Here is a 16,695-nt window from a genome sequence, read left to right on the forward strand (position 1 = left end):
CTCATACACATGTAATTTCTGGTTCCATCCAAAAGCCTTCCAACTGCATTCCCTGCTTCTAGTCTCTACTCTGCCTGTTCTCTCCATATCCCATCCTTCCAACCAAGCAGGATCAATAAGGGTCTCAGCAAGAAGCAGAGTTCACTCAAATAGTTCAAATGAAGGTCTTTTAATGAAAGGATCAGTTGCAAAGGGGCTAGCAGGGGTAAGGGAGCAAATAAGAGTTGATGAAACACTTAGAGACAGAGGAGAAGATAAAGAGACAATGAGAGAAGATAAAGTTTCCAGAGCCCAGTGAAAGGCAGAGCAATAAAGGAGGGGCCACCTGGCAGGAGCTGTAGTCATGGAGGGATGAAGCTACTGCTAGAGATATAACATCAAAGGAGAGAAGGCGTGGGGAAGAAGTGCCAATTTCACTTTCCATCTGCCTTCTGATAACCTTACCTAAGCCTCACTTTCATTAAACCCAACCTCAAAGAAGATGAGGTCAACCCCCAGAGGCATGAGCTTGGCAGAGAAGGGCAGGAAATGAGTCCAAGGGCCAAATAGAAAATACCAGCACACCAGCGTTTCCTCAGACACTTCAAAAGGTCAGTTGTCTGATATGCTAAACTTATCATACCATTTTCCTACTTAAAATCTATCAGTGGATTCACATCATCTTCAGGACTAAATCTAAACTGGAATATGTGACTTCACCCCTGCCTATGGCTTCATTTCCCCAGTTTTTGTCTTAGCCTACAGCCATTCTGAATTATTTCCAGATTCTCCAGTAGTCCCTGATCTCATACCTCCTCTGTACATTGGCCATATTCTTTCCTCTTCCTAAGGCAACCTTATGCATCTACTTTGCTTGGCCAACTTCTACTTAACCTTCCAGAATCAAAGACTTAGCTCTGGAATCACCTCCTCCTGAACATTTTATTTTTCAGAGTTTTTCCATCACTTCCCTACTTAATCCCATCATAATACTTAGTTGAACTGAGTGTCCCGACTGTCCTTCCCCCTTGAGAACAGAGATATGCATTTTAGCTCTTACCGTTCCTGGCACACAATAGGTAATCAATAACAATTCTTCAAATTAATAAATGAAAACTAAATATTAGGACAAAAAAGAAAGAAAACAAAAAGGGAGTATAGTTATAAAGCTCTTTGAAATTTTAGGTTATGGGGGAAAGTCTTGGAATTGAAGGATTTCCTTTCTCAAATTTATTTCTGAGATATTTATCTTGTATATAGGCAGAGCAAGACAAGGAAAAGACTAGACACAGGCCCAAGGACTTAGATTTTGAAACCTAGGATTACTCCTAGACTTGGGCAATGTCCTTCTAGAATATAAGAAAGACATTGCTTTGGTGTCAGCTTTAATTCTTGCTGAATAATGCTTTAAATTCTTTAAATAAAATTTTAAAAAATGTGTATCAATCCACACATTTCTGGTAAATTCATATTCCAATAACTTTTGTATATTAAAAACATCTAAAACTGTGGAAACCTTCTTGCTTGGTTTAGATTCCAATAGTATGAAATGCTTTCTTTTAAAAAATTCTTTGAGATAAAACCCAAATGCTACCTACCACACTGCAACAAAACACTGAGGAATTATTTGCTATGCTGATTAACATATTCTTATTGATTCATTGATTGCAACAGTTATCATTTTATTTGCAGGCTCAAATAAATATTCCATGTGTACATGGAATATTTAAAGAAACTTAAATTTAAAGAAATTTGGGAGGAAATACAGGAATCAGAGGTTTTCTTGCTAATTTTCATAACTGTAACACCCCAGCTAAGCAAGTTTACAACCACGAACACTAGTGAAAACTGAGTAAAGATTTACAAATCTTTTTCTAATTAAAGACAATTTCTCACATTTTTTTGACAGAATGAGGTTACACTACATTTTCAAAATTTAGATTTTGTATTCTAGATTTTGCTTAAACCTCTATAAGGCGTTTTTTTTCTAATACTGGTATAAATATCCTAGAAAGTGTTCACCAAATGTTCAGTGTAATACATAGGTTCACCACTTGAAAATAACACTTCTTAAACATTCGGCCAATGTTGAGTCAAAGATCTTAAGATATAACACATACAACATTGTGAGCAATGACCAGCGGACAAGACTACATTAAGGAGAACTGCTGGAAGCTTCTCTTTGTAATCTTGAAGGAAGGCCTCAAAGTGGGAAATCGAAAGACTATGGAACACTACATGTCCCAGCATACTTTGCGACTACCGTTGACCACGACTCCCAGAGTGCATTGCTCGCCGTACGCAGGTTTTCCTTGTAGCTGGGGCTTGTAGTTCTCCCTGGTCGAGTCAATCCTTAAGGCGAGGTGGCTGTTTGCTTACCCAGCCCCAGGCTATTAGGCTTAGTCTTACAGGTTTTGGCAAAGCGGAAACACTTCGGGACCCTGGGCGGGTTCTTTGTCTCATCTCTCGGCTTCTGCTTTACACAGGTAAGTCACAGAGGGGCTACAGTTCCCCGCAGCAGGGCCCCTCCCTTTCTTTCTGGGAGCGACCTCGTTGTGGTGAAGCCATTTGTCCCTCAGCTCTCGCCGTAGCAGCCGCCGCCCATCCCTCTTTGTGTGCTTGGGGAAGCCGCGGAGCTAGTGGCCGCGACTGTTGCCTTTGGGGGCAAAGGAGAGGGACGTTACTGGGAAGTTGCTGGCAGGCGGACTCTTCCCCATCCCACCACCTGACAGGTGGGTTGACTGTCCTTCCCTCTAGGCCCTTCTGTCTGCGGTGTCTCACGTCAGGACTCTAAGGGCGGCTTGGCAGTTCCTGCTGACAGCGCCGCCCGGGCCGGGCTCCAGGAAGGAGAGGCGGTGAGAGCCAGGTGCGGTGACTCAAGGAGGCCAGGGGAGACGAGTCCACTCCCTTCCCTTCTGGACCCTCCGGAGGTGCCCCGAGGAGCCTCGAGGCTAGTTCGAGGCCCCCTCCCCCGGACCTATCCTGCACCGCTCCCTCTTGGCCGTGACCCCAGGGGAGAAGTGACTCCTTTTCGCCTTGCTCCATTTTATAAATAAAAATCGCTATTACTTGCGTTGACAGCGTTTTCCTTTACTTGGTGTGTGTTGGAAAGTACCCGAACGCGGAGGTTGTAGCACAAAATTCCTGAGACTTTCTCTTCCTTGGAGTTTTAAGAAAGTGAACGTGTCAGTCATGGAGGCTCCGGCCTGTAGGAGGTTGAGCGGACCTGTCAGCTGTATGTAGTTATCCGATCAGACTTTGTTGTTGGGCTTTGACTAAAAACATACTTAAAGTATATTTAATAGTTATTGATGGTAATATTTGTGTTTTGCTTCTTCTTAGTATTACATGGTAGTTTTAGAATTTATAGAAATTTTCTGTGTGACCGCCTGTTATATCAAATTTCTAGGGATGAATGCAAAACTCTAATAGCAGATTTGACCTGTGTCATATAGCTTAGCTTTTAATGCCAACCCGTGTCCTCTGTTCTAAGAGCCAGAGACATTGTGTTGAATTTGAGCATGTGAACATTAAAGAGCTTACTGGTGCTAGTTACTATGCTCAATTCTGGGTATTTATTTCTTATATACATTTGTTTATATTGATAATTTTTTTCAGGTCGTAGTAATATATATGCTTCCGTTATTTTAAAAGTAGAGTTTATATGTTCTCTTTAGATAGCATTGAACTACATGGCCTCTCGAGACAGTTCTTTTTTTGAAAGACTAATTTTTTTTGAAGAGTGTTGCTTTTACCAATGTAATGATGATTGTAAATGATTATATGCTTCTTAAGGTCGCAAACATGTCTGACAAAAGTGAATTAAAGGCAGAGTTGGAACGTAAGAAGCAGCGGTTGGCTCAAATAAGAGAGGAAAAGAAGAGGAAAGAAGAAGAAAGAAAAAAAAAGGAAGTATGTTTGATTTTTTTTTTAAAGATAATATAAAATAATTGGATTTTAAGTACTCATACCTTTATGTAATACTTTCAGGATAGTTAAAATTCCAGCAGTTGTGACTGCAAATATAGCACTTTAGGTGAAAAGTTCAATATGCATATTTAGTCTTCTAGGGATATGTTTATTATATAAAGTAAGGGGCATCTGCCTTGTAATAGCTCATAAAACATGGCATATACATCATAACTTAGTTTGGACTTTGAACTTCTCTGAATATTTTACTCGTCGGAACTGCTGGTTGTTGGAATAAATAATGGCAAAGAGAAATATAGAATAGATTATTAATTGATTAGGGGATTATTAAATTGATCGTATCTCCTTTATCATGAGTTAGTCATTGGAATATCTTTACCAAGTAGTGGGTTTGATACTATCATAAAGGTGGACTAGGTACTTGCATCTTCTGATTTTTGGCATCACCACTTCCTCATGTATGGCAAATATACACTGACCCTGAGCAGGAGATATTTTAATTTCTCCTGTATTGAAATGTACATTTATCTCTATGGAAACTGTTTAGGCAGATTTGTATACTTTTATCATAGATGTTTTAAATGGCCAGTGTTAAGATAGTTTGTTCTAAGTGTGACATTAGTACCAAGTTTTTCTATGTGATAGCCTAAGCAATAGCCAAGACTTCTAGGAATCTCTTAGGGAAAAAGAAAAACTGGAGGTACAATTTATGTGCAGCATTGCTATGATACTGTAAAGGCCTGTACTTGAAGAATTTTCTAGTTTATTCTGAACCTTTTTGTGATCCATTATTATAAGAGGGTTGGACCTTTAAGTTCTCTATTTGATTAAAAGCTAACTGATAGAAGCATGAGTCAGACTGGCAGAGCCATTCCAAACTAGTATGTGTAGCCTTAAACCCTTCAGGGCTGAGGGCAAATTTGGTTTTTGTTTTCTAAAGATGGCCACAAGTGGCCCTAAGGGATATCTATTACATGCTTTATATCTGATTTAAAGGTTATCAAACATTACCAGAGACATTACAATTATAATACTATTAAACAGTGAGTCTACTAATATATTGTTATATACAGGTAAAGTGTCTACTTGATAGTATAGTCTATTTGGCTATTTTGATGAAATTTTCTGATGACTTCTTTAAGTTAAAATGGTATCAGAATATTATGACTAACAAAATTTACCTCAGATGATTGTATGAGTAGTAGTTGTCTAGCTGAAATAGATTTTTGAGGTGTATACATAAAACTTTTTCCTTGAAGGCTTAAATTTCACTTGAGATGTTTTGGATGATCTGAGAGTATTGAGGCTTATCTAGTTTAACTGGAAGATTTTGCTAAAACTATAAATGGCTGAAATAAATGTTGGCAAAAATTTCAATAACAAAAAATGTTTTGTGCTGTGCAAGAGTAAATTTTAATTTTACCAAACCAAACCGTGTGTTTATCATCATAAAAATAAGACCTATAGTTTATAAAATAAAAACAAACCCTGTCTTCAGATGAAATTTTGACAAACATCCTTTACATAAAGTTGAATAAATACAATGAAAACTTCATAAAGAAGTTTGAGGTACTTGAACTTTTTCAACGAATCAAATTGTTCATTTACTTAAAATTTGTTATCTCTTAAATGATTCAGTCTTTTTTTTTTTTATTCAGAGTGTTGTGGTATTTATGTATTTGTGAGATTTCCACAATTCCTGACCATGGATAGCAATTTCATATTGTAAATAAATAGAAATTGACTGTACTTTTTGAATTTATCTGTTCAGAAAATTTTTGTGAGAACTCATTGATTACATATAAAAATGGATCAATTTAGGGCTTCCCTGGTGGCGCAGTAGTTAAGAATCTGCCTGCCAATGCAGGGGACACGGGTTTGAGCCCTGGTCCGGGAAGATCCCACATGCCGCGGAGCAACTAAGCCCGTGCGCCACAACTACTGAGCCTGCGCTCTAGAGCCTGCGAGCCACAACTACTGAGCCCACGTGCCACAACTACTGAGGCCCACGTGCCTAGAGCCCATACTCTGCAACAAGACAAGCCACTGCAATGAAAAGCCCGCTCACCGCAACAAAGACCCAATGCAGCCAAAAATAAATAAATAAAATAAATAAATTTTAAAAAAAATTTTAAAGGATCAATTTAATACATATCATTGGGAGATTCTTACTAAAACTCTATTGAGGATGATTTTCATTTAATGACTATAATGTGTATTCAAAACTAAGTCCACCTCCAGAAGTATACAGTATTAGCATGTTATTTTAAAAATTTATATTTTTTGCAAACAGAAATGTTTCCTACCATATGTAAACTTAAATTTTTAACTTAAAAAATTTAGACTGATCAGAAGAAGGAAGCAGCTGCTCCTGTGCAAGAAGAATCAGATCTTGAAAAAAAAAGAAGAGAAGCTGAAGCATTGCTTCAAAGCATGGGGCTAACTCCAGAATCCCCCATTGGTAAGGATAAGAATATATCCATTTATAAGAGATAGGCATATATCTTATTCAGCCCAGACATACGTGAGATGAGTTAATTTAATGTATTTGGTATATTTTTCTTATTTGTGTCTCTTAAAAATCATTAATCTTATAATTTATTTGGAATTGACTTTTTTCAGATGTGCTAATGTGTAGTTATTTGGTTTGTTCAGAAGAGCTGCAAGACTATATTTATTAACATAAACCAATTGACTTTTCTTGGTAAATCAGTAATTTATTTCAACAAATGTTTGTTGAACAAGTTATCTGTGCCATACTATATTAAGCTCAAAAATGACTGTGATTACTGATCTTAACTCTATAATCCTTTCTATAGGTCGAAGAGAGGTATAGTGAATCAAAGTTCTAAAAGTACATCAATATTCAAAGGTATAGGAGTGGAAGGAGAAGCTTATAGCCTTCTGCTCTCAATGCTAGTAAGGGAAATAATATTTGTAGCTTATTTTGGCAGCAGTTTGACTTATTCTTGTTCTTTTTCTGGGCTGTTCACTTTAAAGCAATACTAGACCAAAAAGCTGAAATAATAGAGGTATTGAGGACAGTCTGGTTTCATGTAAGAAAGCATTAAATGCTTACTTAAAATAATTCTGAGCTGGGTGCTGTTACACAGTATTTTAGTTTGACATGGCCTTTGTCATTTAAGGACCTAAAATTTCAGGGTTAGTTTGTGGGCTAATTCCATCTAGTCCAGGGGACAAATACCAGAGGTAGTATCTGCTGTATGCCTATTGTGAACTGCAGCATAACTGTCTTAGAGCTACAATTTCTAAAAGGTTTCAAGATGAAAAAGCTGGTTACTTTCATGGTCGGCTTCATTGTTATTTCTTTCAGCTTATTTGCCTTTTCCTTATTGGTAAAATTTGAAGACTGAAGTACTTTAATTTTTCTGTCTTTATTTAATAAGCTTCCGTGGCATATTGCAATTTTAAAAGTAAATGAATTAGAACACTTTTATCTTAAAAAAAAATACCCTAGTAACTAAACCAAGTTGCTTGATAGCTATATAGTCCTTTTTAAAAAAATAAATTTATTTATTTTATTTATTTTGTTTTTGGCTGCGTTGGGTCTTTGTTGCTGCGCGCGGGCTTTTCTCTGGTTGTGGCCAGCGGGGGCTACTCTTCGTTGTGGTGCGCGGGCTTCTCATTGCGGTGGCTTCTCTTGTTGCACAGCACGGGCTCTAGGCATGCGGGCTTCGGTAGTGGCTCACAGGCTCTAGAGTGCAGGCTCAGTAGCTGTGGCGCATGGGCTTAGTTGCTCCATGGCATGTGGGATCTTACTGGGCCGGGGATCGAACCCGTGTCCCCTGCATTGGCAGGCAGATTCTTAACCACTGTGCCACCAGGGAAGCCCAGCTGTATAGTCTTAAAGTGATCATTTTTTTCTGAGCTTTTAGCTCTTTTTTTCCTGTAGGATTTTTTTTTTTCCTTTTCTATTCTTTTTAGGACTTCAGTTTCACTAAATTCACTTGCTCAGGTTTCTCAATTTATGGCCCACCTCCATCACCTGTTCTTGAAAGACTTCTTTAGTTTGTGTGTGTGTGTGTGGTGTCGTGTGTGTGTGTGGTGTGTGTGGTGTGTGTGTGTGTTTCTCCCTCATTTCCCATCTCCAATTCCATTGTCCTTTCCAGTCTTGCATTAAGTACCCATTCTTGGATTTTAAACATACGTCCTTTTGATCTGTCCAACATGTGTTGACATTTTTTAAGATTTCATATATCTAAGTGTGTATGTTTTATATATATAAATGGCATTGTACTATATGTCTCACTCTGTTTTTTCCTTTTTTTCAAGCAGCATTGTATTTGAGGTTTACCTGCGTTGTTATATATAGATCTAGTTATTCACTTCTGACTGGTACATAATATTCTTTTATATACTATATTTTACTTATCTGTTCCCCAGTGATAGGCACTTAGATCGCTTCTGTCTCTTTGCTTTGCTATCCCAAGCAACACTGCAAAGAATATATTCTTTTTCCTTGAAAGGACTGTGGAAGAGTTTCTCTGGAATGTATGCTGAGGAATTGACTTGCTATGTTATTGTGTGTAGGCTGACTTACATTTATTAGGTTCTACGTACCACTCGCAAGAATGACTGTAAGTTTACGCTCCTGCTACCAGTGTATGAGAAAGTAACTGTTTCACTATATCCACATAACTTGATATTATCCAACTTTTTAATTTTTGTCTACTTGATGAGTGTAAAGTAGTATGTCAAAATGTAATATACATTTATCTGTTTACAGTGAGATTGACTATTTCTTCATATATCTATTTACCATTCAGATTTTCCCTTCTACGAATTGCATATTCATATCCTTTGCCCATTTACTATTAGGGTTCTTTACCTTGCTGTAGGAGTTCCTTGTATACTTAAGGGAGGACTTCTTTGTCTGTTTTAGTCTTTTAAAAAATACCTTCTCCTAGCCTATCATCTACTAACTGTTCATAGTATTTTTTTTGTTAATTTTTGTTGGAGTATAGTTGATTTAAAATGTTGTGTTAGTTTCTGCTGTACAGCAAAGTGAATCAGTTATGCATATATATATATCCACTCTTTTATAGATTCTTTTCCCATATAGGTCATTACAGAGTATTGAGAAGAGTTCCCTGTGCTATAGAGTAGGTCCATATTAGTTATCTTATATACAGTAGTGTGTATGTGTCAATCCCAGTCTCCCAATTTATCCCTCCCCTTTTCTTCCATCCCGCCCCCCAGCCCCAGTAACCATAAGTTTGTTTTCTACATCTGTGACTCTATTTCTGTTTTGTAAATAAGTTCATTTGTACCATTTTTTTTTTAGATTCTACATATAAGCAATATCATATGATATTTGTCTTTGTCTGACTTCATTCAGTATGACAATCTCTAGATCCATCCATGTTGCTGCAAATGACATTATTTTGTTCCTTTTTATGGCTAAGTAATATTCCGTTGTATGTATGTACCACATCTTTTTTATCCATTCCTCTGTCAATGGACATTTAGGTTGCTTCCATCATAGTATCTTCTATTGAACAGAATCCTTCATTTTGATATGTTCACATCCTTTATTTTGATAATGGTCAGATCTACCACTTATAACTTTTTTTTTTTTTTGGTTTTCGTTGAAAAGAAATCCTTTCCTACTTTAAGGATACAAATATATTCTCCTACATTTTCTTTATTATTTTAGCCTTCACCTTTAGATATTTGTGTTATATTTTTGAATATAATATGAGGTAGGGATACAACCTAATTTTTCTCCGTATAGTTACCTAATTTTTTCAGTACCATTTGTTAAATAGTCCATCTTTCCCCCACTGATAATCTGATGCCAACTTTGTCATTCAGTCAGTTCTCATATATTCATGGGCATTCCTGGGCTCTGTATGTTCACTGTTGACCCATTTGTCTGATTCTATACTATTAACACACAGTTTTAATTACTGTGGCTTTATATTAGTATATTCTAATTTCTTATATAGAAAATGGCCCCTTCTTTTTTCATCTTTTTCAAAATAGCCATAGCTTCACAATATTTTTCTTCCCTTCAAAAAAAATTAGTTTCTTAAGTTTCCCCTGAAAACCTTCCTGCACTATATGTTGCATTTAGTTGTATGTTTTTAGTCTTTCTAAATCTAGAAGATCCTCCACACACATACTCCTTTTTGCCCCATGTCATCGACTGGTTGAGGAGAGTGGGCCAATTGGTCTCTAGAATGTCTCTCCTTTTGGGTTTTTCTGAGGGTTTTCTCACATTTAAGCTTTTGTTCCTCTATCCTTTATTATTTCCTCTAAACTGGAAATTAGATTTTAAAAACTTGATTAGCTTCAGGTTGAACATCTTTGGCAAGAAGATCTCATAGATGATTCTGTGTACTTCATATTGTGTCACATCAGTAGCACATATGTCTGGGTTGTTATCAGTGATGCTGAGATTGATCGCTGGGTTACAATTGTGACAGCCAGGCTTCTCCATTGTAGTTACTTTTTTTCCCTTTGGACTAGCAAGTAATATCTGGAGGTGATACTTTGGTACCATGGAAATATTCATTTCTCTGTCAACTTTTTACCAAGTAGTTTTAATACTTATTGATGAATCTTTTCTAAATCAGTTATTTAATTAGGAGTTGCAAAATTATTTTTATAATTCCATCATTCCTTCTACATTTATTGACTGAAATTCTTCTGTAAAGGGGAGGTTTCCCTCACTAACTAGGGCTATTTGGTTACCCTGAATGCATTTCCTGTTAGAAAAGCAAAAATCATACTTAATTTTTTTCACTTTAGTTACTAGTAGTCACATCCAGGTGTGGCAGATGAATTTTTCCATGTATTTAAAGAATAGATTATATAATATTTTATTTCAGGTTTTTGTATATATGCTCATAAATGAAATTTGCCTATAATTTTCTTGTGCTGTTCATGTTCAGTGGCCACCATGGTTGTGGTTTTAAAATAAATTGGGTAGCTTTCTCTCTTGCTCTTTTGTAGAACAGTTGTAAAAGATAGATATTACCTGTTCCTTAAACACTTGGTGGAATTCAACTGTAAAACTGCCTCAGATTATGCTTTTTTCCCCAGAGGATAGTGGAGAGCAGGAGTTACTCACTGTTTCAAGTTTTTCTAATGGTTATAGTCCATTCAAGTTTTCTATTTTTGTATCGGTTTGATAGTTTTTTTAAACAATAATAAACGTTTTTTATCTCTCACAGTTGCTGCCAGTCAGGAATTTGGTAGTAGCTTAGCTCAGTGGTTCTGGCTCAGGGTCTCTCATGGGGTTGAAGTCAAGATGTCAGTCAGAGCTCTAATCGTCTGAAAGCTTGATTGGGGCTTGAGGATTTGCTTTACTGGCCATGTGATTTGCTCAGTCACATGGCCAGCAGGTTGGTGTTGGTTGTTAGTGGGAGGCCTGAATTCCTATCCACATGGGCCATTCCATAGAACTAACTGCTTGAGTATCCTTGCAGCATGTCAGCTGGCTTCTCCCAATGTGAGCAATCCAAAGACAAAGAGAGCCGGAAGGAAGCTATCCTTTTATCCTTACCCTTGGAAGTCAGAGGACATTGCTTCTGCCACATTCTGTCTATGGGAAGAGAGTCACTAAGTCCAGCCCACGTTCACAAAGAATTTCGACATCCTTTAAAATCACCAAAATATGTACGACAGACTCATAGGTCTCCTAATATTTTGAGGTGATCATATGCTTTTTTTTCCCCTTTTGATGTATTAATATGATAATTTATATTGGTAGGTTTTCAAAGCATGCTTACATTCTGGAATAAACCCATTTTAGTTATGAGAATATTTTTCTTATATATTGCTAATATTTTATTTAGGAGTTCTTCATCTATACTCATAAGAGAGTCAGACCTATAGTTTTTTTCCTTTTACTGTATTTTGTCTGGTTTTATTATAATGGTTATAGTAGCCTCATGAAAGGAGTTGTGCAGTTTTCCACCTTCTGTTTTCTCACAGATGTCTAAAGATCTTTCCAGTATTTTATTTAAAATTAAGCCTGGAGAATACGGGATACAGGTGAAAGCAGTGGCTATCAAACTTTCTTGACAGTAACAATAAAAATACATTTTATATCATGACCCAGGATGGATACTTGTTTTTCTTTTCACTACAAATGTATTTATTAAATATTTTTAAATTGTAGAAGTAAGTATAAAAACACCACTAAAATATTCAAAAGGATTTATTAAAAGCATCAGTCTGGTTTTACCTAAAATGGACATTTTCCCTTCTTAAAAAAAATTCTGCTGAAAAGAATTCGTTTTTTAAAAAAGAGACAGCTAATAAAACCTCTCTTAGCTTCTCTTTGCTGGTAGATTCGTATTTATTTGATCATTTGATTGTTTTTTGTCAGAGATCCTTGAGAGCAGGGACAGTATATTATATTTTTATCCCTGGTGTCCAGCACAGACTAGACACATAAATGTTTGTTCAATTATTATTAGGTCATGTGTCTTTCCACCTGGTAAGACCAAATAAAAGCTGTCTGCTTTAAAAGCAATAACAACAAAATCTTGTTTAAATTTCAGGAAAATGCATAGTGGAAATTGAAATTTGAATATTTCACTAAAGAAGTATGGCTTGTTTTTTTTTTTTTTTTTAACAAAATTTAAGTGGCCAGTCTTCAGAAAGTTAATTTTGGGCACAACTTTCAAGACATGTTTTATCAAATGTGGAGTTAGTAAACACTGATGATCAAAAAATAAATAAATAAAGTGAATCTCTTTTTGTATGTGTAACTACTGTTTTAACCATCTTGTAAAGAGATGAAAACAGGTTTTGTCCATTACTCTGTAGCCTGAGTCTGTATCAGTAGGGCACAGTACATCGATTAGTGTGATAATCAATTTTTTTTATTAGGAATAAACAAAAGAAGTTCAGTAGTCAAAATAAGTATTGCTTCATTTATTTCCCTCCCTTATAACTTTTGAATATTTTAAATCTGAATTTTCCAGTTTTATTGAGAAATAACTGACATACATCACCGTGTAAGTTTAAGGTATACAGCATGATGGTTTAATTTATATATATAGTGAAATGATTACTACAGTAGGTTTGGTTAACATCCATCATCTCATAGATACAATAAGAAGAAAAGAAAAAAAATTTCTCCTTGTGAGGAGAACTCTTAGGATCTGCTCTCTTAAAGTTTCCTATATATCATACAGCAGTGTTAACTGTAGTCATCATGTTGTACATCACATCCCTAGCACTTATTTCTCTAACTAGTAAGTCTGATTTTTAGATAGAATGATTTCCATGTTATCAAGTCATTTTTTCAAGTTTAGCCTATTTTTAAGAACAGTTCCTTATAGTATTTTAATACTATAAAATTTTATTTTTATTAATTTCTTTTAAAAAAATTTATCTGATGCTCTGAATTACATTGAAGAGAATAAAGGAAACATTTAGGTGAGGTAAGGGGAGGATATTTAAAGTTATCAGGAGAAGATGTCATATGAAAGGGAGAAATTAATATTTCAGAGAATTAAGGGTTTTTTAAATTGAATTTTATTTATTTATACAGCAGGTTCTTATTAGTTATCCATTTTATACATATTGGTGTATATATGTCAATTCCAATCTCCCAATTCATCACACCACCACCATCCGCCCCCCTCGCCACTTTCCCCCCTGGTGTCTATACGTTTGTTCTCTACATCTGTGTCAGAGAATTGAGGTTTAAAGCATCATCTTTCAGGACAAAAAGAGTAAGTATGAAAACTTAAACAGATATTTAAATGTTAATATTCCAGCCTAGGAGCACTTGTATCCACAAGAGGGCATTACTGTGTAACTCGGACTATGTTTGAGTGCTGAGTATCATAGATAGATGAGCTACAAGAGGCCTCACAATTTTTGGTTATCTCAGAAGCTCTCTCTTCCCATTTGTGCTCTGCCAATACTCCCACTCCCTACATTTACTTTCTTTGGCTGTCCACCTTTTCTAGGTTCTTCTTCCTGGCAAGAGCCCCTTCTTGCTAGAGACTTTTTTCTACTTAAAAAGTAATTGAGCTGTGCACCATCCTTGTTCATCTCTGAGACTTTGGTATAGTTCTGAGTGGTTGACTCAAACTTAACTCTGGTTTCTAAATCTAGGTACATTCCCAGGTCCTTTGTGGTTGTAAAATTTCTAGTTGTTCCTTCACAGGCCAAATGGCAGTAGTGTTAATTTTATATCTTTGGGGGAGGCCAAGATCTAAGCTAGCAGGAAAGGCCTTCTTGGTTCTTGGTTGTCTTTTTGTCCTAAAGAATCAGAGTCACAGCCTTTCAGTATTACTTGCATGATCAGTGAATGCCATGGTGTAGATCTGTCTTTCAGTTTACTTTACATTTCTTCCTTGGTTTTCTGAGAAAGAAATAGGTATCTTTGCTCTAAACTTCTAAGAAGTTTAAAAACATTCACATGATTAACTCGTATATGTTAATATTAAATCTTTTATTTTGTACCATTTTTAAAGCCTTGTTTTAGGCTATTTTATATACAGAACTGTGGAGTAAAGGTAATCTGATTGAATCACTGTTCTTACTATGCAAATCATATCTCAGATATTTGGCGAAAGCTAATTAATAATAACTTACGTTATTTCTAAAGCTGATTGTACTCTTAAGCCATCTTTAAAAATGAACTCTAGAATTAAGCCCTTTCTGAGATTTGAGAGACTATGAGTTATTTAGTTTTTTTTTAACCTCCCTGAATGCATGCTTTTATTCATTTTGGGGGGTCGTTTATTGGAGTCTGGGAATATAGTGACATTGCCTTATTGTGCAATTACTGTATTCTTTGATTTTTCTAGACTAATTGGGTTAAAATATGGTAGTCACCAAATAACGCTACCTTTCCCTTTTTTCCTATTACCATTCCTCCTTTTTCAGTGATAGTAATTTTCTTTTTCTAGGTTTGTCCCTTCTGTGGTATAGATTATTTATTATTGAAAGATGAATTTGGTGGGCCAGATAACAACATTGAGTGCTTAATGAGTCTCTTATCAGCTGGCTTGCAAACTGTCTTTGGTTGAAAGAATATAGTTCTGGGATGGAGATTTTTATCTAATTACCAATTTGAAGTTATGGTGATTTATCTTGCTTCTGGCTGAGAAACTGTGATAATTTGGTTGCATCACCTATGTAATTTATTTTTTATTTCTGAAACTTTTATTTGAGAATTGGCTAGTTTAGTGTGTTTATGTATGTATAATTACTATTTAACCTGTTTTCATAAAGGATTTGAGGTAACGTATTTTTCTTTTAATGTAGTCTTAATTAAGATACTGGTGATGAACATATTGAGTGGAATCATAGATATTTGAAGTCACCAGAAAGGGGAGAAAACATTAACTGGAAAAGAATTTTATAATTTATCACAAATAATTAGATTGATAGGAATATTACTATTTTCCTCAAATCTTTCCTGTATGTATACTTAGAAAAATTATTTTCCTAAGCCTGAAGTTAACTTTGTAATTTAAAGAATTCAAAATTTCTTCTTTGGAAATCTTTAATATGAAAACATTGTAGTAGTATAAATTTATTAAATTTATACTACTAAATATTTAGTAGTAAATTTATACTACTAAATATTTAGTAATTTATACTAAATAATTTAATAAACATATTTGTGCTTACAGTGTAGTAGACAAACCACTATCCTGTATCAGTTGGAACTTAGACGCCTAGGGGAAGCCTCACAGTGAGTGGTGGACAAAAAGATGAGGAAAAATGTAACCTAAGAGAAATTAGGGGACATTAATATTCTTTTACTTCAGATACAAGTCATGTTTAGCTACGAGTTATATATGCAGCCCCTAGCAGAGTGGTATCATGATGTGAATTATATGAAGGCAATCTGGTTTTAGCATTGTTTCTGAGAGATTTAATCACAAAATTAGAAACCTTTTATTATGTTTTTATGGTCTTTTGAAATTTGAGCAAGAATTAACCACTGTATCTCAGGAAACAAACATTCTAGCTATGATTTTTTTTTCTTCTAATCTTATTATTGGTTTCCAGTAGAATTTGGCATTGAAAAATAAGGATGATCAGTTTTGTATCTTATGTTTAAGATGTAATTCATCATACTATACTTGTGCATTTTGTTAGATGAGCAAACCCACTGTTTTTACTGAAGCATGTATAAACATTTAAACATAATTTTAAGGGTTCAGTGAATGTGACTATTCCAAAAACACAGACTTTTAATTAAATACATATTTCTTTAGATTGGTTTCTATATAACTAGGAACTTACTTTCTTTTCAGTAAACTATTAAAAGAAGGGCTTGCAGCACAACATAAAATATATTGGTCACTTAATATTGTACATTGAAAAATTATTTTAAAAAGATACTTGGGATTGGGGTCATTTATGGTAAAATTTAACCAGAAGATGGCAGTGATGATCCTCCTATACTCCCTGCAATGGTAATCAAAAAGTTTTACAAATGTAATAGCATGAAATACGCACGTTCAGCTGTTGGTATATAATGTTAAAAGTGGCAAGTTAGGGGAAAGCATTTGCTGTTTGTTTTATATACTATGAAAAATGTGTATTTTTCTATAAGAAGGGATTAAGAATATTTTGGGTGTCTGTATCTTTGTCTGTACACTTCAGTTTTTTCTGAATACTGGGGTAAGGACGTTACCATTAAGTCTTGCCTTGTTTAAGTTGCATGCATCACTTTATGTTATGCATCATGTCTAGAAGGCATGCTGTTTTATGGCCTGTTTGCATTTTTCACCCAAATTGCTGGAAACTAATGGACTTTTAAAGGAGCCATTCCTT

General features: G+C 35.3%; 1 protein-coding gene across 4 annotated transcripts in view; it reads left to right on the forward strand.

Annotated features, from left to right (window-relative positions):
- Positions 1–2,303: 2,303 nt before the first annotated feature.
- DYNC1I2 (dynein cytoplasmic 1 intermediate chain 2) overlaps positions 2,304–16,695 on the forward strand; it is a 50,720-nt gene continuing 36,328 nt past the window's right edge. Inside the window, exons 1-4 of one of the 4 annotated variants that reach the window (XM_059928090.1) lie at positions 2,304–2,465; positions 2,737–2,845; positions 3,775–3,891; positions 6,253–6,370. In XM_059928090.1, the coding sequence (XP_059784073.1) occupies positions 3,784–3,891; positions 6,253–6,370 (226 nt within the window). In that variant the 5' untranslated portion in view covers positions 2,304–2,465; positions 2,737–2,845; positions 3,775–3,783. Of the gene's footprint in view, positions 2,466–2,563; positions 2,712–2,736; positions 2,846–3,774; positions 3,892–6,252; positions 6,371–16,695 lie in introns of those variants that run through there. The other 3 variants (XM_059928091.1, XM_059928092.1, XM_059928089.1) reach the window with 3 other exon arrangements.

This window comes from Balaenoptera ricei, chromosome 7 (assembly GCF_028023285.1).
Source record: "Balaenoptera ricei isolate mBalRic1 chromosome 7, mBalRic1.hap2, whole genome shotgun sequence".
Lineage (NCBI taxonomy): Eukaryota > Metazoa > Chordata > Mammalia > Artiodactyla > Balaenopteridae > Balaenoptera > Balaenoptera ricei.